The 26,892-nt window shown below is 44.8% G+C and overlaps 2 protein-coding genes across 3 annotated transcripts; both read left to right on the plus strand.

The window, feature by feature from the left end:
- The first annotated feature begins 5 nt into the window (after positions 1-5).
- CCNG2 (cyclin G2) lies at positions 6-10,777 on the plus strand. Of its 2 annotated transcripts, none has more exons than XM_083458965.1 (8): positions 6-440; positions 3,793-3,921; positions 4,873-5,010; positions 5,578-5,828; positions 6,448-6,526; positions 6,971-7,069; positions 7,817-8,022; positions 9,282-10,777. In XM_083458965.1, exons 2-8 carry the CDS (start codon positions 3,793-3,795, stop codon positions 9,409-9,411), a joined length of 1,032 nt encoding a protein of 343 aa, XP_083315091.1. In that variant the 5' UTR covers positions 6-440; the 3' UTR covers positions 9,412-10,777. The 2 variants fall into 2 exon arrangements, with proteins under 2 accessions (XP_083315091.1, XP_083315092.1); XM_083458966.1 differs by lacking the exon at positions 6-440 and adding an exon at positions 2,728-2,919.
- A 3,565-nt stretch (positions 10,778-14,342) lies between these two features.
- On the plus strand, positions 14,343-20,289 carry PIGM (phosphatidylinositol glycan anchor biosynthesis class M). Its single transcript, XM_083458888.1, has 2 exons — positions 14,343-14,447; positions 18,786-20,289. The coding sequence occupies exon 2, from the start codon at positions 18,917-18,919 to the stop codon at positions 20,198-20,200; it is 1,284 nt and encodes a 427-aa protein (XP_083315014.1). The 5' UTR covers positions 14,343-14,447; positions 18,786-18,916; the 3' UTR covers positions 20,201-20,289.
- Positions 20,290-26,892: the final 6,603 nt, after the last annotated feature.

Raw genomic sequence — 26,892 nt, forward strand, 5'->3', positions numbered from 1 at the left:
GAATCCCTCCGCCCAAAGCAACTCGAGGGAAACAAAACAAGGAGGAGAGCTGGGCGGGCGGTCACGTGACGGAAAGAGGGGCGGGGCCCGGGGTTCCTCGGCTCTCTTCCGAGCGGACTCCATTTTGATGTGGGTCTGAGGCGCCTCCGGCTCGGCTGCCCCGCGGAGGTCTCCGGGGCTTGGGGAGCGGGAGGCGATGGTGCCGCTGCTGCTTTCGCGCTGACGCCGGGCCGGGAAGGACGGGGGAAGGTCGGGGCTTGGAGTGGGCGGAGGGCGGCTGGATGGATCGGTGAGGACGGGGCGCCTCGGCCGTTCGCTGTTGTTGTCGCCACCGTTGAGGGGACAACCGCCCGCCGCCTCCCTTCGCTCCAGCCCCCGGCCTCCCTCCTCCGTCCCTTCCGGGGTCCCGAGAAGACGAGAAGCGGCGCCCCTGAGGAGAGGTATGTCCGGCTGAGAGATGGAAAAATGGGGGGGGGGGTGTTAAGCCTTTTGTAGCTTCCCTTTCTTCCTTTAAAAGCGTCCCCTGTAAACTGCTTCCTATTCCGAAAATCGGCTGAGCAAGGAGTGCTCCCCGAAACCCACGAAATATATATCATTAGAACAAATCTGGCATATTTACCAAAATGAACCCGCCCCCCATAAACGTTTAAAAGCTGCTGTGTCCTGCCTATTTTGATAGTACGTTCGGGGTGATTGTGCATTACACACACCCACACCCCGATCTATCGATTGTATTTGTTTTAGGTGTGTGTGTGTTTTTAAGTACATGAAAAAGACTTAACAGGCTATGTATTTATGTGTAGTGATAGTTTCAGATTCCATAGCATGCATATATATGTGTGTGTGTGTGAGAGAGAGAGAGAGAGAGAGAGAGATTGATTCATATGAACTGTCTATATGTGTGTGTGTGTGTGTGTGTGTGTGTGTGAGAGAGAGAGAGAGAGAGAGAGAGAGAGAGATTCATATGAACTGTCTGTGTGTGTGTATATATATATATATATATATATATATATATATATATATATGTATGTATATACACACATACACATCCCCCCCCCAAAAAAGGAAGAAAAAGACAGGGCCATGAAAACAATTGCAAAAGCAGGTACTGGAATAAAACGTCAGAATGCCAGGAAGAGGAAACAATTGGCCGAAGGCCTTTTTGTTTTTGTGCACCCTTGTCCTCGCCAGTTTCTTTAAACAGTACTATTGAGGGGGGTGGAGGACGCAGCTTGTTTGGAGATACATTTTTATTTAATGTGTCCTGCTGTGTTTCGGGAGGGGTGATTTGTGTGTTTACGGTTTGCTTTCTTTGTTGCGATGTGAACCACTCTCAGATTTACAAAGTTAAATCTCTGCTGGGAGGGGGAAGGGTGAGATTGAAGGAGCGTTGTGGGTGACCTGTGAAGAACGGATTTTCAGAGAGCTGAACCGATTGTTTATTTACTTATTACAATTATTTGTACCCCTTTCGGATCCAAATCTTTTCGAGGCAGCTTGCAAGTAACATGAAGATAAATGAGTAAATTGCACAGTAACAGTATCAAACTATGACAATCCACCAGTATTAAACTAAAGCAATGTACCAAGGTGATAACTGAGGTGGTCTCTGCCTGCCTGCAGCTTACTCAGTGGCTGCAAGGATATTTTCATTTTCCAAGTGCCTCTCAATCACTCTAGTAAGCCTTGGTGCAAAATAAGGCAAGCCAGTAATATCCATATGAAGGGGAGGAGCTGACAGGGAGTGGAGTGCAGTGATTTGCGGGGGGGGGGGGGGGTGAGGAGAGAGGAGACAAGGCTCATGAGGGGCGGGCCCCACTGAAAGCTTTTGTCTGTCACAGATCCCAGGAGAGCTTTAATGGGAGACTAAGTTTTAGAAAGGGTTGGGGGAGGCTGACAGTGGTGTATCTTTGCTTAAGAGGGTGAGGTGTCTTGTGGGGTGAAAGGATTTTTTGGTGATGGAAAGTGATCTGTAATTGGGAGGGCAGAGCCCCCCTGGACCTTAGGTAGGACTGCTGGCTTGGAAAGACTCTTGATGGTATGGGTTGCAAGGGATCAGTGGGAATTGAGCCAAACCCTATTGCTGTGTTAGTTCCAGGTAGGTAGCCATGTTGGTCTGCCCTAGTCGAAACAAAATAAAAAAATTCCTTCCAGTAGCACCTTGGAGACCAACTAAGTTTGTTTCTGGTATGAGCTTTCGACGAAGGCTCATACCTATTGCTGTGTGTTTGGGAAGAGTTTGCTAGAACTCTTCACTAGGGCTATGGAGGTGAACAGAGGACACCAGAAAGTATTTTGCAATAACTGTCCAGTCTTTGATAGCTGGGAGGAGGCACGTAGAGCTGGACAAGTGCGTCATGGGTTGGGGAAGGCCCCGTGTAAGTTCCCCAGAAAGGAGGAAATGGTTGCATGTGGGATAAGCAGGATGAGGTTGGGATGTGTATTTGAGGGGAATGTCTCTGGCAGTGCTGTAGGTGGGGCTTTCAAGAAAAATATCAGCGGAACAGAAATAGAGAAGTAGGGCAAAAAATGAGAACTGAGGGAGGTTTTGGCTGGTTTCACATCCAGCAAAGAGGATTAAAAGGCATCTCTTGTGTTTTGAGGTGCTCTTGTGCTAGATGCAGATTGTGCAGAGCAATCCTTGTCACCTTCTGTCTAAAGGGCATTTTCTTATCCAAACCCCAAGCTGTTGGTTGAGAGTGAAACCCTTTATGTGTTTTACAGGTTTTGTGTGTCAGGGCTTAGCTGAGGATGGCAGCAGATGATCTAGGCCTTGGGACAAATGTTTTGATAGTTCTCCGTCTGTCCCTCCCTGCCACCACCCACCCATCTCTGCTCCCCAGATTTTTGTTGTTGTTTCGAGGTTGAACAAAGATTATCCCTTTGCTTAGGGTGGAATTGAAAACAGGCTGACTCAAAGTGAGTGATTGGGTGTGTGTGTCTGACAGATTACCTATAAGGAATTTAAATTGTTATTTTTTCTTTTGTAACGGTCTAAGGACTAGAAACAAACAAATTAATTTGAGACCTAATAAGGAAAGAGTAGCAAGATACTGCAAAGCTCCCACTGTATTGGGATCACTGGAAAGCCAGATGGGTAAAAGCCAAAATTTAGCAGGTAGAATTGCAGAGTTATATGCTTAAGGGGTCAGGGGAGTTTATTAGAATGCCTTATCATTTGGGCAGCCTGATATCATTATGCCAGGTTACTCAACAGTAAGCTGTCTTTTATTGTGGTGGGTCTGCTTCCCAGGGAAATATTCAGAGTGTTGTAGCCTGATGATGTTTCTTACTGGTAAGTCTGTATGTCTATTCCGCTGCTGCCCCCTTCAGTCATTTGGAAGCTGCTTCCACTGTGTGTACGTGACAGCATTCAGCTATGCTCCACCCCCCTCACCCCCCCCCAAACTCCCTATGCACTGGCCTCTTAGTCAAGCACTGGGTGAAAGGCCCAGGTTTTCAGCTGGAGAGAGAGGAGTGTTTTTCCTCTCCCATTGCATGGTTTTAGTATGATACAGTGTAAACAGTTTAGATAGATGGGCATGTGGGCAGTTCAGAGAAATGTGTCATCTGAAATTGTCAAAGAATACTATGCTCTTTAATTGTAAGGCTTGTTATCTCCCTGGTCTCAACACAAGTTGGGTGAATTGGAAATACAGCATTAATTATTTGCTTCTGAGTGGTGATTATGTTGCTGTTGTAACACACATTTAACCTCTGAAATGGATGTGATTTTTCCCTCCTGAGAATGTTCAATTTGTCTTTCTTTCCTCCTCTCCCCTACTTTCTAAGATGAAGGACCTTGGAGTCGAAGAACAGATGAGCAGTTGGCTCTTCAGGCAGCTGAAAATCCATTTGGAGCAAGAATGGAAATACCAGCCTCGGGAAAAGGGGCTTAGCTTGATTGAGTGCACTGTTGAGGTGAGGAAAAGCTTTTCTCTGGGTCTGGGAATTAATGATTTGCATGATTGAACTTTGGTTGCATGTGAGAGATTTGATAGGGAAATGACCAAAACCATAGATTTCTCTTCATGTAGCTTATTAAATATATATTCAACATTCTCTCAAAGGAACTCAAGGTGCACTATTGATTCTCTTCCTTCCCCTTTTATCCTTACAACAACCCTCTGAAGTTATTAGCTCTAGGTCACCCAGTGAGCTTCATGGCTGAGTGAGGATTTGGCACTTCCAGGTCCTAGTCCAGCACTCTAACCCCACTGGCTAGCTTGTAGGACTGGTATTAAAAGTGCTATAGGGTGTTCAGATCACATCACATACCGTAGGCTTGATCAGATGTAGCACTCACAATGCAGAATGATCACTGTGCACTCATTCCTTTCCTTGTACGCTTGCTTTGCTGAATTTATCACGCTTTGTTCCAATGACATTATACCCAAACTACAAACTATATATTCATTTTGTGGCTTGTAGTCCAAGATTAAACCAGGACTTCTTCTGAACTGCATTTCATTTCCCCCCAAAGGTTCCTGTTCAAACTTAGGTTCAGAAGAAAAGAAATTGGCACATGCTTCATTCTATATATTGTGTTATTTTGAAAAGAGATTTTGGGTTGTATCCAGTTAATTTGTCCTGTTGGTGCAAAGACTTCCAGTGGTGCAACGGAACTCCCCACCCCCGCAAAAAAAAGCTGTTATTGACAAGCTGTTTGACGAATCAGTGACATGTTGAGCGGAAAGGCCTTCTGGCTTCTGGACAGCTTAACTATGGAGTATTTGCCTGCACTCTTCATCCCCACTCCAAATCGCCATGAGGTTGGCTATCACACCACATCAGAATGTATAGATCAGCTTCTAAGACATTTCTGTGCAGGGTTTATACATATAACACGAAGCTATTTCTCTTGCTACACAGAATGAAAACGCCTTATGTCCAAGACTGAGGAATGCAAAAGTTGAAGATCTCTGGAGTCTTACCAACTTCTTCGGGTTTGCCACAGAAACATTTGTCTTGGCAGTCAACATCCTAGACAGATTTTTGGCACTCATGAAGGTACATCTAGAAGGAGCAGCTGTATGCATTTTTGCACATATCCAGTAACAATATGTTTCTATTGTCTTTGGCATTTGTTTTTGACTTTAAGGCAATACGGTAATCTAAGATAATTGCCTTATTATAGGTGTGTGACTGAAACACAAAATAGCATTCCCACGTTTTCCTTGGCTTCCTCAGTTCCCTGTCTTTGTCTCTGACTTTTTTTGCTCCAAAGCCAAATTGCAATCATATTACACTTCTTAGTGAGGTTATCTGAATCTATGGCACCATTCCAGATGACACCTAGTGAATAATATTGCTGAATTTGTAGTAAATGCCCACTACCAGCAGGAGTACTGTTACAGGCTGAACTTACTAAACCATGTCCTAGTATTGCATAGTACGAGCCAGCTTTTTAGTATAAGGGTCTTATTGTTCTAGGCAATAAGGGCATGCAGCAGAACCCAGATAATTATGAATGGATTTTCAGTACCTTTTTTCATTATTTGCCCATTACACATTGCTGCTAGGTAGCTTACCATCCATGCTACTAGTTGTTCCCAACGTTCTTTTCCTTCTCCCTAGGTGAAACCTAAGCACTTGTCCTGCATTGGGGTCTGTTGCTTCCAGCTGGCTGCTCGAGTGGTTGAAGAGGAATGCAACATCCCATCCCTCCATGATGTCATCCGGATTAGCCAATGCAAATGCACTGTGTCCGACCTGAAGCGGATGGAGAAAATAATCTCAGAAAAGCTGCACTTTGACTTCAAAGCTACTACTGCCTTAACCTTTTTGCACTTGTACCATACTATTGTACTCTGTCATACCTCAGAAAGGTACGTGTGGGATCAGCCTTATTCCCTGTTGTTCAGTGGGTAGTTTGAAGCCCTCTTTCTGTCTGTTAGCCTTCTGGATCGTCCCTCTCCCATTGCTGCCTGTACTTTCCTGCTTGCTGTGGCTGCAGATGCTCCAGTTATTGTTTCCCAATAATATGTGCTCATGCACAGTGAGATAAGGAAATGCAGCCAAGATTGGAGAGCCCGTAGTCTACAAGATGAATGGGAGCGGTCAGGTGCATTGAGGGTTGTAGACTGGAAATGGGTAAAGGTTTAATGGTAAGGATTTGCTGAACTAACAAATCGAACTGGAATACAAAGAAGGGAGGTATGAGGAGGTCCAAGGAAATAAGTGTATGGAAGTTATGTTATTGAAAATTAATGTGTGTTTTTAACTGTTTTTTATTTTGTATGCTTATTTTTCTTTTTTCTTGTTATATTTTAAAAACTTTTAATAAATATCTTTTTTTTAAAAAAAAGAGGGTTGTAGACTGGAAAATAGGATCCGTGCACCCGCCTTACATTTTGAGTAACGCTGCAGGCATCTTAGCTGAGTTGAACTCTGCCACACTGCTAGATGACCCAGGTTTACATTTTCCCCATCTTGTCCCTTGTATAGGAAAGAATTGTTGAATCTTGACAAACTGGAAGCACAACTTAAAGCTTGCAACTGCCGACTAGTCTTTTCAAAAGCAAAAGTAAGTAAATAACAGCAAAGCATAGGAGGAGTGTGGGCAATATAATGAATGGCACAATTATATTTGGCCATTAAACTGGAGATGCTAGCAAACATTCAAAAGTGATAACAGCATGAAGAATATTAAGTTGGCTTTATAATCTCAGTAGTTTGTCTTCTTGTAGTAGGCATGAGATCAGTCTTAATTTGCCATTGCCACCTCTTTCTCATGGTACACTCTGGAATGATCCCCAGGGAAAAAAAAGGAAATATTACTATATCATTAATGTGAAATATAAAACAGTCATTTACTTGTCTCTGTACTATGGCTTTTATGTGTTGGTGGTGGTGGGAGTAATTTATTTATAAGTTAAAGCAAAAGTAAACCTGAAATGCGTAGTTGACAAGCAAAAGATGGAATCCAGTAATGTGTTACTGAGCTAGATATGTGTGTTTTTACTTTCAGCCATCCATCTTGGCCTTGTGCCTTCTGTCCCTGGAAGTGCAGGCTCTGAAATCCATTGAATTGTTCGAGATGGTTCTGTATGTTCAGAAGCACTCAAAGGTAAGAGATTCAACCATTTTTGCTTTATATCACTTGGACCCAGCAATCCTAATACAGTACAGTGTGCTCCTCTGAATATGGGAATTAGTTTCCAAATGCATGATGCAGGGAGATTGGGGAGGTCACATGGCTGAAAAGCTTTGAAATAGCTTTGCAGAGGCAAGTATCAGAAGTAAAAGTGTAATAAGAACCCAAAAATGAAAGACATTCCCATTTTACCCATCTTGCATCATATGATTCTATACAGGAGACATTTGTTGCAGTATGAGATTTCACATACTGCAACCACAAGCGTTCTATAAACTGTCATTAACTGCAGTACCTCATCAGCTCACACAGTGCCAGTGCTGGGATTTCAGTTAAATATGTAAAGTCTTTGCAGATGTGGTGTGTGGCTGAATCTGCAATTGAGACTAAGTGAGGGTCTTTTAAATTACTGTTCTTTTGTAGAATCTTAGCACAGTATGTTAGGGGAACTGTATGAGAACTAGGCCAGAAGCGAAAGTTGAGCTCAGCTGACACACAGAAAGTGTTTCAGAATGCAAACACTGCAGTGTGTTTAGGCATCCAGCTTTTCTGGTGATGAGCTTTTCAGCACATCCCTCAGACTACGATTCCAGCTGGTCTTTTTTTAAACACAAGCCCCCCACTCGGGTTATTGTGGATGAGATTACAGGCATAGTGGATTAGTAGTAGAGGTCTCTTGAATGAATACAAATAAATATGAGTGTCTGCTCTTGTTTTTAGATAAGTGACAGCGATTTGCTCTATTGGAGAGAGCTGGTTTCAAAATGCTTAGTGGATTACTCGTCTCCTGCCTGTTGCAAGCCAGACCATAAGAAACTAGTTTGGATTGTTTCAAGGCGTACTGCTCAGAATCTTCAAAACAGCTACTACAGTGTTCCTGAGTTGCCCACTATTCCAGAGGCTGGATGTATTGATGAGAGTGAGAGGTAGGTATATCCCATGGGGCTTTCTCTACTTACCTGCTCATCTTTCAAGTAATGGCATCTCAATAAATTTAATGGTAACTTTCTTTTGTGGCATGTGTGTAATTTAAGATTAGATAACCAAGTAGTATTGGTTTGTTAGCATTTCAAATATTAGAGCTACATTTACTATCTTGGTGGATTCCAGATCCCATAAAACCAAACAGCTTGTATTGCATCCGTTGTGAGGGTGTTTACATACATTAGTGGGAAGGAATCATACCTCAGAGCACACTTCCTTTTACATGTGGAAGGGCTATTGATTCTGTAAGCAAGTGGAAATCACTACTGCAATAGCAGTAGTACAATCTTAATTCTTGAACTTAACAAGTGACGAAAACATAGGTAAATGTTAATAACTTACTGCAGATTCTTTGGAGTACAGTGGTACCTCGGGTTACATACGCTTCAGGTTACAGACTCTGCTAACCCAGAAATAGTACCTCGGGTTAAGAACTTTGCTTCAGGATGAGAACAGAAATCGTGCAGCAGCGGCACAGTGGCAGCAGCGGGAGGCCCCATTAGCTAAAGTGGTGCTTCAGGTTAAGAACAGTTTCAGGTTAAGAACGGACCTCCGGAACGAATTAAGTTCTTAACTCAAGGTACCACTGTACTATAATGTGGGTCTCTCTGACAGTAAATGTTTTGAGGAGACTACAAGCACTCTGTGCTGTTTAAATTGGTTTAAAGCAATGCTGCATTTTGAATTGGCCAGTTAAGCTTTGAGGCTGCAGGAGTTAGATGCTCAGTAATGAAATACGAGACCAATGTGCAATAAGGCAGTTAGCAGCTGTGCAGACCTTGATTGACCTTATCTAAAGTGAAAGAACTTATTTGAATTATAGCAGCTGACACTGCTTAGTTTAAAATTGTAGACAGTGACGAACATTTTAATCACTTGAGAAACTGATAATCAGAGTCAAGTTCTTGTTGATTTTGCGCTGGGAATTCTGTGCATAATGTCATTAACAGAACCCTCAAACCATGAAAGCAGAATCTATTCTTAATGCAATTGGGTGCAGTGCAGACTGCTAGGGAATTTAAAATAAATAAATAAGCACTCAGATGCTGCTAAGAAATGTGATGCAAATAATGCAACCCAAAAGTAGAAAAAGACCCTCATAAACAGTGTCTATTTGGAGTGGGTTTTTAAAATACTTTTGTTTTTAAATCGTTTTTCACTTATGTGAGCTGTATATAACTCTTCATATTTTACCCCCTAGTGAGGACTCCTGTGAAGATATGAGCTGTGGAGAAGAAAGTCTTAGCAGTTCTCCACCAAGTGACCTGGAAAGCACCTTCTTCTTTGACCTCAAGCCAAAATCAACTCCGTGTGCTAGGCTGAGCTTTTAATGCATTATAGTACTACAGGCAGGAAGTATCTAAGCACCCTCTGTACCTTGACGCAAGGTCTCATGCAGTACCCAAAACATACACACCACTTACTGTGGCAAAAGTCAAATGTAGCAGGGTTGATCCAACCAACCATTTAGGTCTTTATCAAGTGAGGAGCATGAACAAGTGCACACTGTTTGTTAGCAGGCTATAAGAGAGCTGTAAAGCTTGATATGTGCTTGAACGCCTTGCTGAAATTAGAGTTTGAATATGGGGAACTATTTTTGGGATAGACTGAGTTGCAAAGAAGTGTATGCTTGTTTCTGTCTGGACTGAAGTACTTTTAACCAAAACTTTAGTTGTGCATTCTTTTTTAAGAAAGGAGTTTCTCTCTCCTTTTTTTAAAGCTTTGTTGAATTTCAGGAAGTGTATTAAATAAGGAATATGCTTGTGTTATTTAGGGATGAATAATGTCTCCTTTTAAAGTGAAAACCAGAGGGTAATCTGGTTCAATGTGCCAGGTATATTTTAGTGTTAAAACTTCTCAAGGGTCGGCTTTCCTATCCATTTTAGGAACTGAAGTGTATTCAGAAAACCTTAGTGTTAATGTGAAAAAGCAAACTATTAAATTAGAAATTTTGACATTCAATGTAAAGTCTACTTTCCCTTTTACTACTAACTCCTGTAGCTTTTTCCCAGTATTTTACATTGTCATAAATAATTTCTTAATCATAACACGTTTGCATGCTTAAGTGAAAGCTGTTAGCGGAAAGGCTATTTGATTATGCAGAAGTGTTGGTAAATGTGAAGTTGATGAAAGTGGTTGTAATGACACTTAATTGCTTGCCATTTTTCTTTTCTCTTAAAGCACAGACTTTTATGGTTGCTTTACTTAATATTTTCAAATATATGCAAAGTGAGCAAAAGAAGAAATTTACTCCGTAGTATAATAATGTAAAAGCAATGTCATGGTAGAAATGAAGGGCCTGCGTAAGTTAGGATTTTGTAGCATTGTGTGACCGACGTGTCTAGGCTGAAGTGCAGATGTGAATGGTGATGTATGGTGTGCTCTGATTTTTATAAAGGAAAAAAAAGTTTACAAAAATTGTGTAAAAATGTAAATTAAAATCTGTATAAAAACTTTAAAAAACAAAATAAGCTGAAAAATATTGTATTTTTACAGTGTGTATGTAACTTTCATGTATGTTGCATGTAGATATTAATTTATTGTATTCTGTATATGATATAAATACTGTACATTGAAGATTTGCCTTTTTGGTACTGCAAGCCAGAGTCTCAAAAGACGTTTTCTGAAAGCTATTTTCTCTCAAAGATAACTCAGATCTCTTTGCTTCAGTTCAATAAAACCAAATGCTTTTCCTAACTAAGTCTCAGCTGTGATTTTGGAAATCAGCATGGAAATATGGCTGGGAATAAGTCAGAAATTCCAGGGTGTCCTTTTTGGAATATGATAGCTTTTTATCAATTAGAATGTAAGTAATGGACACAAAAACTTTCTTAATGGGGAAATGCACTTCCCAGAATTTGGAGGCAAATTACTAGTCCCATTGGCTCCCAGGACTTGGCAAAAAAATGTGCAGGAACCGTACTAGGATTTCAGGGTTAGAAAGATTTAACTATTCTATATAGACTAAATGGAGGATATTTGGGTTGCCCCATGATCCAAGCCATATGATCTTATTGCTTTCAGATACTTGGGGGAAAAATGATTATTTACTTAACACAATGTATTACCCTAACAAATCATGGTATATTATTTTATGTAAAAATGGCTACCTTTATTACTTATATTTAATTTTAATTTTTTTTTTTAATGGTCATGCTCAATTGTCTACTATCTTGCTCACATAGAGGTTTCTAATTAACTACCGCTACAACAGAAGCAACACTTTCAATTTATAAGTTAAGTAACTGGTCAAAACATTTCAGTTCAGTCAAAGACAGCCCTGTTACCACCCAGTCTACCTAAGGCCTGCATGATTTTTCTGAAATCTTGGGGTGGCCAGGTGAACTCCATTAGGGGAAAATAAGTCTTGGTCAAAAGTTATGGGCAGGAGATGTTTTCATTCCCTGAACAGGAGGTAGGAATCTTTATTCAAAGGCCACAACGTAAATTCATGTATACTAAAAGGGTTCTGTGTGGTGGTGCCTCTCAGATATTCAACTTCCAAATAGCTTGTCAAGGAGAGCTGAAACCTGAAGAAGGGGAATTTTGGGGCATATATTAAAAGGGCATGTAGGAAATTGGATTACAGTGGTGCCCCGCAAGATGAATGCCTCGCAAGACAGAAAACTCGCTAGACGAAAGAGTTTTCCGTTTTGGAGGTGCTTCGCAAAACGAATTTCCTATGGGCTTGCTTCGCAAGACAACAATGCCTTGCGAGTTCCTGCGGGTTCCCCCCCCTTTTCTAAGCCGCTAAGCTGCTTATCAGCTGATCCGATCAGCAGATAAGCTGCTAATAGCGCTAATCCGCTAATCCGTCAATGGGCTTGCTTCGCAAGACGAAAAAACCGCTAGACGAAGAGAATCACAGAACGGAAATTTTTCGCTCTATAACACGCACCCGACCATAACACGCACGTAGTTTTTAGAGGAGGAAAATCCGTAGGCATGCCACCCGTACGCATTCCCTCCATAACACACACAGACATTTCCCCTTACTTTCTAGGAGGAAAAAAGTGTTATGGTGCAAAAAATACGGTACTTGATGCTATTTATGAATGACAACCTATGAAACTGAACTGTAACAAGGCTACCTCTGTCCAAACAGGGCTCTAGTTCCTAAATCCATAGAGCAAAACCCTCCCAAGACAGTGCTGGGTCTGGAAGAAACCCCAGACTAGAATCGTACAGTCATACCACATGTTACTTTGCTTCAGGTAGCGCGTTTTCAGGTTGCGTCCTGTGGTGACGTGGAAGTACCGGAAAGGGTTACTTCGGGGTTTCGCCACTCACGCATGTGGAGACGTGCAAAATGACATCGCACATGCGCAGAAGCGGCAAATTGCGATCCGCGCGTGTGCAGACGGGTTGCGTTCTTTTCAAGTTGCGAACGGGCCTCCAGAACGGATCCTGTTCGCAGCCAGAGGTACCACTGTAGAGTTGGAGAGGATAATCTAGTCCAGCCTTCCTCAACCTGTAGGTCCCCAGATGTTGTTGAACTACAACTCCCATCTGGGGACCCACAGGTTGAGAACCACTGATCTAGTCCAACCCCATGCTATGCAGGAAATGTTTGCCTAACATGGGGCTCGAACCTACGACCTTGAGATTTAGAGTAAGAAGAGAAGACTCCCTGGAAAAGACCCTGATGTTGGGAAAGATGGAGGGCTCAAGGAGAAGGGGACGACAGAGAACGAGATGGTTGGACAGTGTTCTCGAAGCTACCAGCATGAGATTGACCAAACGGCGGGAGGCAGTGGAAGACAGGAGGGCCTGGCATGCTCTGGTCCAGGGGGTCACAAAGAGTCGGACACGACTAAACAACTAAACAACAACAACAACAAACCTTATCCAAAACACCCACCCACCCCACTCACATCACACATGAAAACAAAGACCATCACAGCCAACCACAAATGAATAACCACACCCTAGGCCAACCCCAACCTCTCTCACCACCAAAGGAACACAAGTGAACAGCAAAGAACCTGCTCAAGCAACGCTGACACCAAACCCTACATATAGGAAGTAAAATAGAAATATCACCACCTGGCCCCACCCCACCCCATCTTTCCCCCCTCCACCACTTTCCCCCTTTTCTTCCTAATGTCTCAACAAATGAAACTGAATTGTAAAAATGTTACGGGGGGGGGGAATACGAGAGAGAGACATTGCACACACTTTTGTATATCAAGAAACTCTTTAATAATAATAATAAACCAATGGCCATCCTGCCTCCATAGCTGTGCCATTGCAATAAAAGGGGGTGGGCCGCCCCTCTTGCATTCATGCTCACCTTTTTCTGCGTTTGACTTGGCTGCAACACCAGAGCTTGATCCTACAATATGTGAATTAAAACAACACCACAGAACATGTGCCCAATAACAACAATGCTTATCTTTTTAGCTGCTTTTTTGATGTTATTATTATTTCAGATTATAAATGCTATAAAGTAAAGGTAAAGGGACCTCTGACCATTAGGTCCAGTCGTGTCTGACTCTGGGGTTGCGGCGCTCATCTCGCTTTACTGGCCCAGGGAGCCAACGTACAGCTTCTGGGTCATGTGACCAGCATGACTAAGCCGCTTCTGGTGAACCTTCTGGAGCGTTACCTATTTATCTACTTGCACTTTGACGTGCTTTTGAACTGCTAGGTTGGCAGGAGCTGGGACCGAGCAACGGGAGCTCACCCCATCGTGGGGATTCAAACCACTGACCTTCTGATCAGCAAGCCCTGGGCTCTGTGGTTTAACCCACAGCGCCACCTGCGTCCCAAAATTAAACCCAAAAGTCAAGTTGCATTGGCCGGGAATCGAACCCGGGCCTCCCGCGTGGCAGGCGAGAATTCTACCACTGAACCACCAATGCTATACATGTGACATGTTCATCACATGTGACGACTTTTACGGTCGTTGTGTTTTGCTGATTTTTAGGCTGCAACTGTTTTATGGATGATTTGTTGTTTCGGGTGATTTGGGCTGCATTTGCGATGCTCTATTACCGCATTGCTATTTATTGCTCGTGAGCGGCTTTGAGAGTCGTCTGAATGAAAAGCGGCATAGAACCACGTCCCTTCTACCCAAGAATAAAACAAACCCCTACCTTCACAGCGGTGAGCATGCGCCGTGCGGCACCATGTAGCCCTGGCGCTGCCCACACTTTGCTTCTCCTGCCCGCTTCCCATCCGCTCTCGCTCTCCTGGCGAAGCAGGACGAGGAAGGGCCTGGGGCTTCAGTTCCGCAAATGCGCATGCGCTTCCCCAAGCCGCTCCTGCTTCCTGCAAGCGAGGAGATTTGCTTTCCAAATGCTGCAAAGCAGCTTCGCGGACCTTCTTCCCCGGAGCAACCTGCGCGGCGGAGTCACCCTCACAGGTACCGTTTCCTGCAAAGGTCCTACTCCTGCCCTGCTCGCTGTTCCTCCCCATTATTTACTTCTGCTCCCTCTCCTTCCTTGAAGAAATGGTCATATCCGGGCTAAATGCACATAAATAGAAAGGTGGGCACGTGTGCACATTAAATGCACGCAGCTCAGTGGTGACTGGTGGTTGTTGTTTAGTCGTGTCCAACTCCTGGAGCAGAGCACGCCAGGCACTCCTGTCTTCCACTGCCTCCCACAGTTTGGTCAGACTCATGTTTGTAGCTTCGAGAACACTGTCCAACCATCTCGTCCTCTGTCATCCCCTTCTCCTTGTGCCCTCCATCTTTCCCAACATCAGGGTCTTTTCCAGGGAGTCTTCTCTTCTCATGAGGTGGCCAAAGTATTGGAGCCTCAGCTTCAGGATCTGTCCTTCCAGTGAGCGCTCAGGGCTGATTTCCTTAAGAACGGAGAGGTTTGATCTTCTTGCAGTCCATGGGACTCTCAAGAGTCTCCTCCAGCACCATAATTCAAAAGCATCAATTCTTCGGCGACCAGCCTTCTTTATGGTCCAGCTCTCACTTCCATACATCACTACTGGGAAAACCATAGCTTTAACTATACGGACAATTGGTATGATGCCCCTATTTTCATTGGAGAAATGTTGGAGGGTATGGAATAGGGTATGCATAGAGCCATAGAACTGTAGAATTGGAAGGGACCCCGAGAGTGCAGGAATCCATGACAGGTGACCACCGAACCTCTGCTTAAAAAAAACCTCTAATGCAGAAGTTTAGTCATCGTTAAGAGTGGGTTTCTGTCAATCATTTTTTGCGCATGATCTGCTTCTGCACAGTGACAGCCGCGGGCGGCTCCTTCCTTCCTTTCCTTGCCATCCGTTTTTTTCAAAATGCTTCCTGATTCTCTGCTCTGTGTCACTGTTGCTACTGCAACTCTGCAACAGCAGGGACAGCCCTCTAGTTATTCTCAAGCAGATCCTTCTCTTTCAGCAGCAGAGGAAGGGTCTCACCACTCCCCCTCTGCTCCCAAGTGATGAGACCCTCCTTTCTACCCCACCCTGGGCCTCGCCTCCCAATTTATTCCCACTCCCAATCCATTCAATACTCCGTCTTTCCTGTTCTTTGCTTGGGTCTTATTTTACCATTTATATAACAACAACAACAACAACAACAATTTATTATTTATACCCCGCCCATCTGGCTGGGCTTCCCCATCCACTCTGGGCGGTTTCCAACAAAATATTAAAATACAGTAATGCATCAAACATTAAAAGCTTCCCTAAACTGGGCTGCCTTCAGATGTCTTTTAAAGATAGGATAGCAGCTTATTTCCTTCACATCTGATGGGAGAGCGTTCCACAGGGCGGGCGCCACTACCGAGAAGGCCCTCTGCCTGGTTCCCTGTAACCTCACTTCTCACAATGAGGGAACCACCAGAAGGCCCTCTACGCTGGACCTCAATGTCCGGGTAGAAAGATAGGGGTGGAGACACTCCTTCAGGTATACAGGACCGAGGCCGTTGAGGGCTTTCAAGGTCAGCACCAACACTTTGAATTGTGCCTGGAAACGTACTGGGAGCCAATGTAGGTCTTTCAAGACCGGTGTTATGTGGTTTTGGGGCTGCTCCCACTCACCAGTCTAGCTGTTCTTTCCGTGCAGATTCTCCTCAGTGTATTGTGTGGCTCTGACTCTTTGTGAGTGTATGCTAAAGGTGACTTGAGAGTGTGTGTCTCCTCATTTGTTTGTGTGCATGCATGCAGGCTGTGTGTTAGAACTCTGTGTCTGATTTTTCCCCCTATGTGTGCGCACAAAAGGTGTGAGTTTGGAATGCGTACCTCATTCTCTGTGCATGCACGCATGCCCGAAGGATGTGAGTAGAATTGTGCCTCTGATTTTTTGAGTTAAAAGTGTGAGTTAGGAGTGTGTGTGTGTTGGGAATGTGCCCTGTTGTGTTCTAAGGTTATGCGTTAGAAATGTGTGCCTGATCGTGTTTATGGTTCTGCATGTCTGGTCCGGCCCGCTGTCGAAACACAGCCTCCGAGAGGTTTCCACTTAAGTAATCTGGCCCTCAGGCCGACAGAGGTTTCCCAACCTGTTCTTGCACGTAACAGGTAGGGGGAAATGGCATCCCTGCCCTGGCAGCTCACAAGACAAGACCCGCTTAGCACCACCTATCAAATTGCATTATGTACCTTCTACACCGTTCTCTCAGATTCCTAGTTTCCCTGCTTGTGGCCGTGTTTCCCAAGCGGCTTACAAAACAAGACAAGGAAGCTCCACTAATCAAAAGCCAGGCTTCTGCTTTAATTGTCAGTCATACCTAAGGTTACGGCGCAGGTGGCGCTGTGGGTTAAACCATAGAGCACAGGACTTGTCGATCAGAAGGTCGGCGGTTCGAATCCCCGCAACAGGGTGAGCTCCTGGTGCTTGGTCCCTGCTCCTGCCAACCTAGCAGTTTGAAAGCACGTCAAAGTGCAAGTAGGTAAATAGGTACCACTTTGGCGGGAAGGTAAACAGCGTTTCCGTGCGCTGCTCTGGTTCGCCAGAAGCGGCTTAGTCATGCTGGCCACATGACCCAGAAGCTGTACGCCGGCTCCCTTGGCCAGTAAAGTGAGATGAGTGCCGCAACCCCAGAGTCGGCCACGACTGGACCTAATGATCAGGGGTACCTTTACCTTTACCTCGGGTTACAGACTCTTCGGGTTGCACATTTTTGGGTTGTGCACTGCGCCGAGCCCAGTAGTACCGGAACAGGCTACTGCTGGGTTTTGGCGCTTTGCATATGCACAGAAGCGCTAAATCACGCTTTGCGCATGCGCAGAAGAGCCGAATCACAACCTGCACATGCGCAGGCATGACGCTGCGGGTTGCGAATGTGTCTCCCGTACGGATCACGTTCACAACCCGAGTGTCCACTGTACAGGCAACTCCCCACTTGCACACGATGTACTTCTGTGCGACTGCATACACATGCAGCACCGGGAACCCAGAAAGGGCAGTGGAGCCTCCGCAGAGCCCAAAGGGCCTCCTTGCGAGGCCTCTCCCAGATACTCCCCACTTCTAGGTTCCACTTCCGGGTTTCCAGCACTGTGGGGTGCTCAGTCACACGCAAACAGATTGTGTGCTAGTGGGGAGCTGCTTGTATTATTATTCTTTCAAATTTGCTTTTCACCCTTCCTTAAAAACTGTGATGTTGGTCAGCCTGGAGAAATCTGCTTTGTGGCCCAATTTTGAACCCTTGCCAATGTTTGCAAATATGTTTTGGGTAGTTTTTAATTGCTTTTAATAGGCTTTCCACCTTATTTTAAATTGTATCGTTTTGACATTTTGATGTGTGCCACTCTGGGCTACTTTGTTTTTTTTTATAATCTTCATTAATTTAAACTACATACATATACAAAGAATTTACAGTCTCATACTACAAAAAGAAAATTAAAGAAAAAAGAATTAAGAAAAAAGAAAAGAAGAAAATACAGAAAAAAGAAAGAAGAAAAAGCAGATTTACATGCATAAAAACTTAATCTTCCTAATACTTAAATAAACACTTAAATAAAAAAGACTTCTGACAAAACGAGTCTTCCAATCGTTCTCATTGTACTGTGTATACTGTAGCTGTTTTCTTCGCACATTTTTATTTTCTTTAATATTGTTCCCATCTACTCCACAAACGGTATTTGTTGTGTTTACAAGTATCACTCAAGTTTTGCTAATATGGTGCGGTTGGTACAATATGATTGTCAGGGAACTGCCATCAGAGGCAAGAGGAGAGGTAAGACTCTCCAATGATGCAGGGGAGGGAACTAGCAAGGAGAGAGAGAGCTTCCGCTGGGGAAGGAAATCCAGGGGACACCAGGGAGAAAGGGGAGGCTGAGAGTACTGCGGAGGGGAGGCTCCGAGACTCTTCCAGTGAGATCAGCGGAGAGAGCACAGGACCTCCGCTTGGCACGCCTACGCTGCGCAGAAAGCTTCCGCGCAGAGAATCTAGGAGGAGACTTGGAGTCAAGGAATTTTTATGTTGGAAGAAGTTTAGGAAATGCCCACTGACGGATTCTGCCAGTGACTGAGACAGTCGCGTTGTAAGGGCTGTCAAACCAGGGAAAGGTTTAGCTATACAACCAGCTTGGAGCAGTTTGCAGTTTACGCACAAGCAACCCCAATTCCCATTACAATGATCATATATAAACTGGACTACTTCGGGTGGGATACAAATTGAATAAACAAAGAAGCATGGCCAGCAGGCCAAAGGGTTCCCCAAGCACTGGGTAAAATAGCTAGGCCCTTGCAAAATGCTAATACCAACTGACCTTTCTCTGCCTCTTACTGTCTCTTAAACAGGGTTGTTTGCTACTTATGCAGAGCTCTTTTGATTTGATTTGCATCTGAAGAAGTCGACAGCAAGGCAGGAGTGGCCGTGAAGGATGGAATCTGCTTCTTCTTTTAACGCCCCCTCTTAAAGAGACCCAAATATGGCGCCACATCAGACATTCAGGAAACGAATCCTTTCCGGATTCCTCAGGAAAGAACTCCTATTCAGCGCTGCTTTCGCCATCAGGCTGGCTCTTGTTTTCTACGGAGTTTATCAGGACAGGACGATGCTGGTGAAATATACGGACATCGACTATCAGGTCTTCACCGACGGCGCCAAGTACGTCACGGAAGGGAAATCTCCTTACCTGAGAGCCACTTACCGTTACACCCCGCTGCTGGCCTGGATCTTGACCCCAAACATTCACTTGACTGATCTGTACGGAAAGATCCTTTTTGTTGCTGGGGATATGGTTGCCGCTTACCTCATCTACGAGATGCTGCTTCTCAGAGGCCTGGGAGACAGGGAGGCTTGTGGCTTCTGCGCTTTCTGGCTCCTCAACCCCCTGCCAATGGCCGTGTCCAGCCGGGGGAATGCGGAATCTCTCATCGCAAGCCTGGTCCTTGGCACCATGTACTACGTGGAGAAGAGGCGCTTGGTGATGGCGGCCGTCCTTTACGGCCTCTCCGTACATATGAAGATTTACCCAGCAACCTATGCGTTGCCGTTAGCCCTCCATCTGCAAAGCTGCGGGAACCCCGAGCAAAGAGAAGCAGATGTTTGGAAGCGGAAGCTCTCGCTCGCCGGCGACTTTCTGCGGCCTCTCTTAAGGCTGTTGGCCAGCCGCGACGTCCTGGTTTTCGGGACGGTGGCCGGTTCCATGTTTGCAGCCCTAGGCCTCGCGTTTTACCTCCGTTACGGCTGGGAGTTTCTGGAGCACACCTACCTCTACCACCTGACGCGCCGAGACATCCGCCACAACTTCTCGCCTTACTTTTACATGCTGTACCTGACGGCGGAAAGCAAGTGGAGTTTTCCCCTCGGACTTGCAGCCTTCCTCCCGCAGCTCCTCCTCCTGTTGGTCATATCCTTGGCTTATTACCAGGACCTTGTCTTCTGCTGCTTCCTGCAGACTGCGGTGTTTGTGAGCTTCAACAAAGTGTGCACATCCCAGTATTTCCTCTGGTACCTTTGCCTCCTTCCACCTGTGCTGCCTCGCCTGAGGATATCCTGGGTTCGGGCTGCTACGCTTCTCCTGCTGTGGCTTCTCGGACAGGGTCTGTGGTTGGCGCCAGCCTATTTTCTGGAGTTCAAAGGGCAAAACACTTTCTTGCTTATCTGGCTAGCAGGCTTGCTCTTCCTCCTTATCAACTGCGCAATCCTCGTTCAGATTATTTCTCACTATTGTACGGCGCAGGTGACCAGGAAAGCGAAGCAGCGGTGAGGCCTGACTCCTCACAAAGGAGAAATCCTACAGGTGGTTCTCTGAGAGGAGTTATTCATTGAGCAAGACTGGGTAACAACAGACATTTTTTTAAAGTTTGGGGGATCGCTTTTTCGGTATCGTTTTTGCACCGTTTTGGAAACTCTCACCCTTCGTTTTGAGACGGGTGAAGACTTTTTTTTAGGTCTGCTTCTTCTGAAACATGACTATTGATGTGTATTCATTTGTTACGTAACTGGTTCCCATTTCTTCTTTTTTTTTTAATAAATGAATTTTATTAGTATTTTCCACACAACAACAACACGAAAGATATCAAAAGATAACAATACACAACACTCAAAAATCAACATTCGAAAACTAAAAAAGACAAAAAAACCAAACAAATCCATATCTTACAAGTTAATATTATAAACACTAAAACAACAACAAGACATTGACTTCCACCAATCCCACAGCACCTCCTTTATCTCTCATTCTGTCTTCCTGTTTTCCTGTTTTCTTTATCATCTCTATCCTAACATCTAGATAGATATCCTTCTTTCATATCCTTTCACTTCACAAGGTTATTCCAGACTCAGCCAGATTTCTGCCCTCGAACTTTGGCTTTTGAGGTATTCATTTAGGCACTCCTATTCTTTTTTTTACTTCACTTTTTGGTTTTTGTCTTATTATATCTGTCAATTTGGCTAATTCTAAGTATTCTGAGAGCTTACATAGCCACTCTCTCCTAGTGGGTAACTGATTCCTTTTCCAGTACTTAGCCAGCAGGATTCTTGCTGCAGACATTGTGTATAAGAAAAAAATAGTTTTGTCTTTTGGAATATTGTCATTTAAAATTCCTAAAAGGAATGCCTCTGGCCTTTTACTATATGATATTCTTAATATTTTCTTTATTTCTTCGTGGATCATGCTCCACAATTTCCCAATTTCGGGGCATGTCCACCACATATGGTAGAAGGTTCCTTTTTGTATTTTGCATCTCCAGTACTTATTATTATATGTTTTATTCATTTTTGAATAAAATGAATAAAACTGGTTCCCATTTCTACTGCATTGCACTGTTCAGATAGTTTAACGGCACTTGATGTCAGGAGCTGGAGTCTGGAGTAGGTCAGCAATAAAAAAAACAGGTGTCAGGGAAGTTCACTCTTTATTCAAAGAAACCAAAACAGCTCAGGCCTAGTATCACAGCAACTCTTCTCTGTAGGTCTGGCCCCGAAGAAGCAGTTCTGAGGACTGGAGGTCCTCGCCTTCCCACCACTCTCTAAGACTCCTCCTCTCCCTGGTTCTTCCACAACAACAGCAAGCTGAGGCTCTGTCTAGTCTAGTCTCTGTCTAGTCTCTCTTTGCTCTGCCCTCTTCATTCCTCTATGGGAGACCAGGGAGGAGAGGAGCTGGTCGCAGCAGGAAAGGAAGACTCCATGGTTTCTTCAGCAGCCCACCTCATCTCTGTCTCCTGGTCCCCCTCCTCTCCAGCCTCTGATTCTGGACTGCTCTCTGCCACAGCCTCTTCCTGCTCACTAAACCCTGTTGCCTCTCCAGCTTCCGACACCTCCTCCTCCCAGTCTGCCTCCTCTTCTCCCTCTGACCACTCATCACCGTCTCACCACCAGTCCCCTGGCTCAGAGCCTTCTTCCCTAGCTGGTGCCTCCCACCATTCCTCTGTGTCCAGCACAGGTGTAATATGTGCAAGTCCCGGGGTAATATTATATTTGCCCCAAAGCGCCGATTGGACTTTCTGTATATGAACCAGCCCTTCTCTGTGTTTCCCACTTGTGGGAAAATGTATGGGTCTTGGTAAGGCAAGAAGGGTCTTATCAGTGTTGGCCCCCTTGCCTATGTTCTTTCTAGGGAGACACCTAGCACCATCTCTGGCAGCTTTTAGGTACCAGGCTAAACTTTTTCCTGTTTATCCAGGTCTTTTGTTAATTAATAGAATCATAGAATCATAGAGTTGGAAGAGACCACAAGGGCCATCGAGTCCAACCCCCTGCCAACCAGGAAACACCATCAGAGCACTCCTGACATATGGCTGTCAAGCCTCTGCTTAAAGACCTCCAAAGTAGGAGACTCCACCACACTCCTTGGCAGCAAATTCCACTGTCGAACAGCTCTTACTGTCAGGAAGTTCTTCCTAATGTTTAGGTGGAATCTTCTTTCTTGTAGTTTGGATCCATTGCTCCGTGTCCGCTTCTCTGGAGCAGCAGAAAACAACCTTTCTCCCTCCTCTATGTGACATCCTTTTATATATTTGAACATGGCTATCATATCACCCCTTAACCTCCTCTTGTCCAGGCTAAACATGCCCAGCTCCCTTAGCTGTTCCTCATAAGGCATCGTTTCCAGGCCTTTGACCAATTTGGTTGCCCTCCTCTGGACACAATGCTGCCTCCTATATTGGTGCTCATCTTTTAGATGGGTGGTTAGGACTAGATCCTTATTTTACTCTGCATTTGTGTATATTGTATTGTTGGTGCTTTAATTTTTCTCTCCTCTTAATTTTTTCCCCATATACTGCGTTTCATTTGTTTGTCAAGTCCCTTTGAGACTGTAAAAAGCCACCAATAAATGAGATGATGATGACAACGATGATGATGATTAATAATAGATGTTTATTCACATTTCCACCACATTCTTGACCTACTGCTCTGTAAACTGGCCAGCCATGTAGCTGGCAAGTACAAAGGTTTTGCTGTTGCTGTTGCAAGTGTTTAACCTCTGCCTGGTTGCATTGCTAAGCATGCCCAAGGAACCCCCGTAGGTCAAAGAGCCTTCTGGGTCAAAGGAGTAAATTCTCTGGAAAATTAAACTAAAGTAATTTCAGGGAGTTTCCAAGCGATTGTTCTAAGTTTCTTCATTCTCTCTCTTCTGTAGAAGTTGTTGAGTTTCCTGCATCCCACAATAGCAGCCGTTGCTGCAATAACACAATTGCTCTGGAAAGCAATTCTTTATGAGCCCCTGAGCTGAAGCTATTCTTGTGATGGTTGATTTTGAAATTGATTCCTTTTTTTGTTTGTTTTTGTAATGTATTTCTTTGTTTGTTTCTTTTTTTATAAGCCCCTTTTAGTATTTTTTTTTTTGCGTGTTGAAAAGCGGCATACCAAGAAAATTATGAATGAACACATATGTATTTAGGACTAATCTTGTTTTTATGATTGTAAATTGCTTTGCATATTTTCTAATATTCTGTTTTAATGCTGTAACCCACCCTGGGACGTTCCCTATGTGTCAGGTTGGGGACGTGTCCCACCTGTCCCTTACTGTGCAGGAAAACACTGCCGGGCATTTTCCATTTGATTTAATTTTGATTTATTATATTTCTATGCCATTTTTCATCCAAATGAACCCCAAAGCGGCTTGCAAACAATAAACAACAATAGCACAGTAGCACATAATGGAACATCACAAACACAGCCTAAATCATACAGAATGATTAACAAATTGTCGTTGAAACAATTGCAATCTATAAAACACTGTTAACGAGGCAACAAGAAGAAGCTAAGGCAAATGTCACATTATCCGATTAACAATTCGATACAGCATTTGTAATCTATAAAACAACATTAGCAGCATTAACAAAACAGAAGATAAAGTAAGCGCTATTAAGCTCATAAATAAGCCAAGTACTGTTGCCTGGTTGCATTACTGGAGTTTTTCGTGGATAAACCAATTTATCATGTGATGTAGTACTGTGTTTAGTTTTAATATCTGGGAATGCTGAACCCCCAGCTCTTACCAATTTTATAAAAAGTGTTTTGGCTGCTCTGCTTAGTCTTCCCCTTGACCAAAACAGAAACCTAACAGAAGTTTCGATGCACAGTTCCTTTCTTTCGCCACTGGGTGTCAGTGTAGGGCTACTGTCTTTGGCTAGGAGCTTCCTTGCTCTGTGGGAGAAGCGCTGCCTGTTTTGGCCAAATTTCCCAGGGGAAATGCTCTATGTCTGTTATTGCTGTTTTGTGTGTAGCTGGACATAAAATGTGAAGTTGGGAAAAATGCGTGCCTTTGGAAAGCTGATGATCTGCAGCTGAAAAAAAATGGCACATTAAGGCTATCTTGTTTATTAAGCCATTGAATGCCAAGCAATTTCAGGGACAACATGTGCACGAATGACATGATGGTAGAATGAATTCGGTTCCATACTTAAAAGACCCAAGCCATATTAAAACACCACCTTCCTTTTGGCCAGTACAGTGGTACCTTCGTTCCCAAACTTAATCTGTTTCAGAAGTCTGTTCCAAAACCAAAGCGTTCCAAAACCAAAGCGTTCCAAAACCAAGGCGCGCTTTCCCATAGAAAGTAATGCAAAACGGATTAATCCGTTCCTGACTTTTAGAAACAACCCCTAAAACAACAATTTAACATGGATTTTACTATCTAACGAGACCACTGATCCATAAAATGAAAGCAACAATCAATGTGCTGTACTGTAAAGTAAATAAGACAGTATTGTAGATGATAAAAATTAAAATTTAATTTTTTCCTTACTTGCACTGATGATAGTCATTGTTTGGCTGGGGGGCTTTTATCCATTTCTGCAGTCACACAATCAATCAATCAATCAATCAGTAGCTGAACTGGGTTCCACACAGCCACAAAAACAAATTAACCGAAAAAGCCTCAAAAACAAAAATGCAAAATAAACAGCAAAAACAAAAGCTCCAAACTTTATCTGTTCCGGATGCCTGTTTGACTTCCGAAATTTTCGAAAACCAAGGCTCAGCTTCCGATTGGTGCAGGCGCCCCGGAAACAATAGCCGACATTGGACTTTCATCTTCCGAAAAACATTCTAAAACCGGAACACTTACTTCTGGGCTTTTGGCATTTGGGAACCAGGCATTTGAGAATCAGGGTACCACTGTATTATTCTATGATTTTAACAGCTCAGATTGAGTATCAGGTGGTACATCTTCCACTTTGAAACTGAAAAGCTTCTCAAAGGGGTCTAATTTGCATTTGTAAGGTCTTTAAAACATGCACTAAACATCTCTGGTATGTTTGGACCCCCCCGCTCAGCAAGGGTAGGTGTGTCTGGCAGTGGCGTAGCGTGGGGGGTGCCAGGGGTGCCGGCCGCACCGGGCGCAACATCTGGGGGGGGGGCGAGTCCAGAGGGAAGGGACAAGCAATCGAGGCTTGTTTGGGGTGGGGGGTCGTCGTCTCCATTTGGCCGGCCCCCCTCGAGGAAGCGGGAACCTCTCCAAGGCGCAGCGCGCCGTCGGTGGAGGGAAAAGAGCCGTGCAGCAGCAGCAGCAAAGCCGGGAGGAGGAGGAGGTGGAGGCGCCGCCTGCCGCAGGATCCGATCCGAGCCTGCTAATTGCTTGCTGGGAATTAAGCGGCTCAAAGAGGCAAAGGAAGAGGTGGAGCTGCTGGCCCAGCCGGGAGGAAGCTGGAAAGAGCAGCGGGCCTGGGCGCGGCGAGGTTGGGCAGGTGCGCCCTGGCTGGTTACCCGCCTCCCGGGCTCAGTGCCTCCATGACCCCTCCAGCGGCGATGGGAGAGATGGGGGGGGGGAGTCTGGAGCAGCCCCGGCTCAAATCCACGGGTTAGGGGGCGCAAATTACTTGCCTTGCCCCGGGTGCTGACAACCCACGCTACGCCACTGGTGTCTGGAAAAGCTTTAACCATCCCATAAGCATTCATACCGTATCTATTGCGGCATTCACAGTGCATGTGATTCCTGCCCCCTTTTCTAGTTTCACATTGAGATCTGAAAGATGACCAGTGGTATCAACAAGGAAAATAAGGTAAAGGTAAAGGGACACGGGTGGCACTGTGGGTTAAATCACAGAGCCTAGGACTTGCCGATCAGCAGGTCGGCGGTTCGAATCTCTGTGTCGGGGTGAGCTCCCGTTGTTCGGTCCCTGCTCCTGCCAACCTAGCAGTTTGAAAGTACGTCAAAGTGCAAGTAGATAAATAGGTACCACTCCGGCGGGAAGGTAAATGGTGTTTCCATGCACTGCTCTGGTTCGCCAGAAGGGGCTTAGTCCTGCTGGCCACATGACCCGGAAGCTGTATGCTGGTTCCCTCGGCCAATATAGCGAGATGAGCGCCGCAACCCCAGAGTTGGTCACGACTGGACCTAATGGTCAGGGGTCCCTTTACCATTACCTTTAAAGGACCCCTGGACAGTTAAGTCCAGTCAAAGGTGACTGTGGCGTTGTGGCACTAATCTCGCTTTCAGGCCAAGGGAGCCGGCGTTTGTCCACAGATATCTTTCTAGGTCATGTGGCCAGCAGGACTAAACCACTTCTGGCGCAACCGGATACCATGGTGGAAACCAGAGTGCACGGAAACGCCATTTACCTTCCCGCCGCAGTGGTATCTATTTATCTACTCGCACTGGCGTGCTTTCGAACTGCTAGGTTGGCAGGAGCTGGGACAGAGCAACGGGAGCTCACTCTGTCATGGGGATTCGAACTGCTGACCTTCTGATCGGCAAGCCCAAGAGGCTCAGTGGTTTAGACCACAGCGCCACCCACGTCCCAACAAGGAAAGTACGGTCATTGAGCCACTGGGGAACACTCAGATTAGGTGCAGCCTTCCCTCTGGTCTCCAGGAAGTTTAACCTCCTCCCTTCCTGCTTAGAAGCACTTCTTCAATGTATCTTCCCTACCTAGTCAGCACATTTCGTTGCAGTAAACGAAATCTCCAGCTGCTGCTTCAAGGTTTTCAAAGAAGCTCTTTGAACTGGTGACC

Source organism: Podarcis liolepis, assembly GCF_965112155.1.
Source record: "Podarcis liolepis genome assembly, chromosome: 9".
NCBI lineage: Eukaryota > Metazoa > Chordata > Lepidosauria > Squamata > Lacertidae > Podarcis > Podarcis liolepis.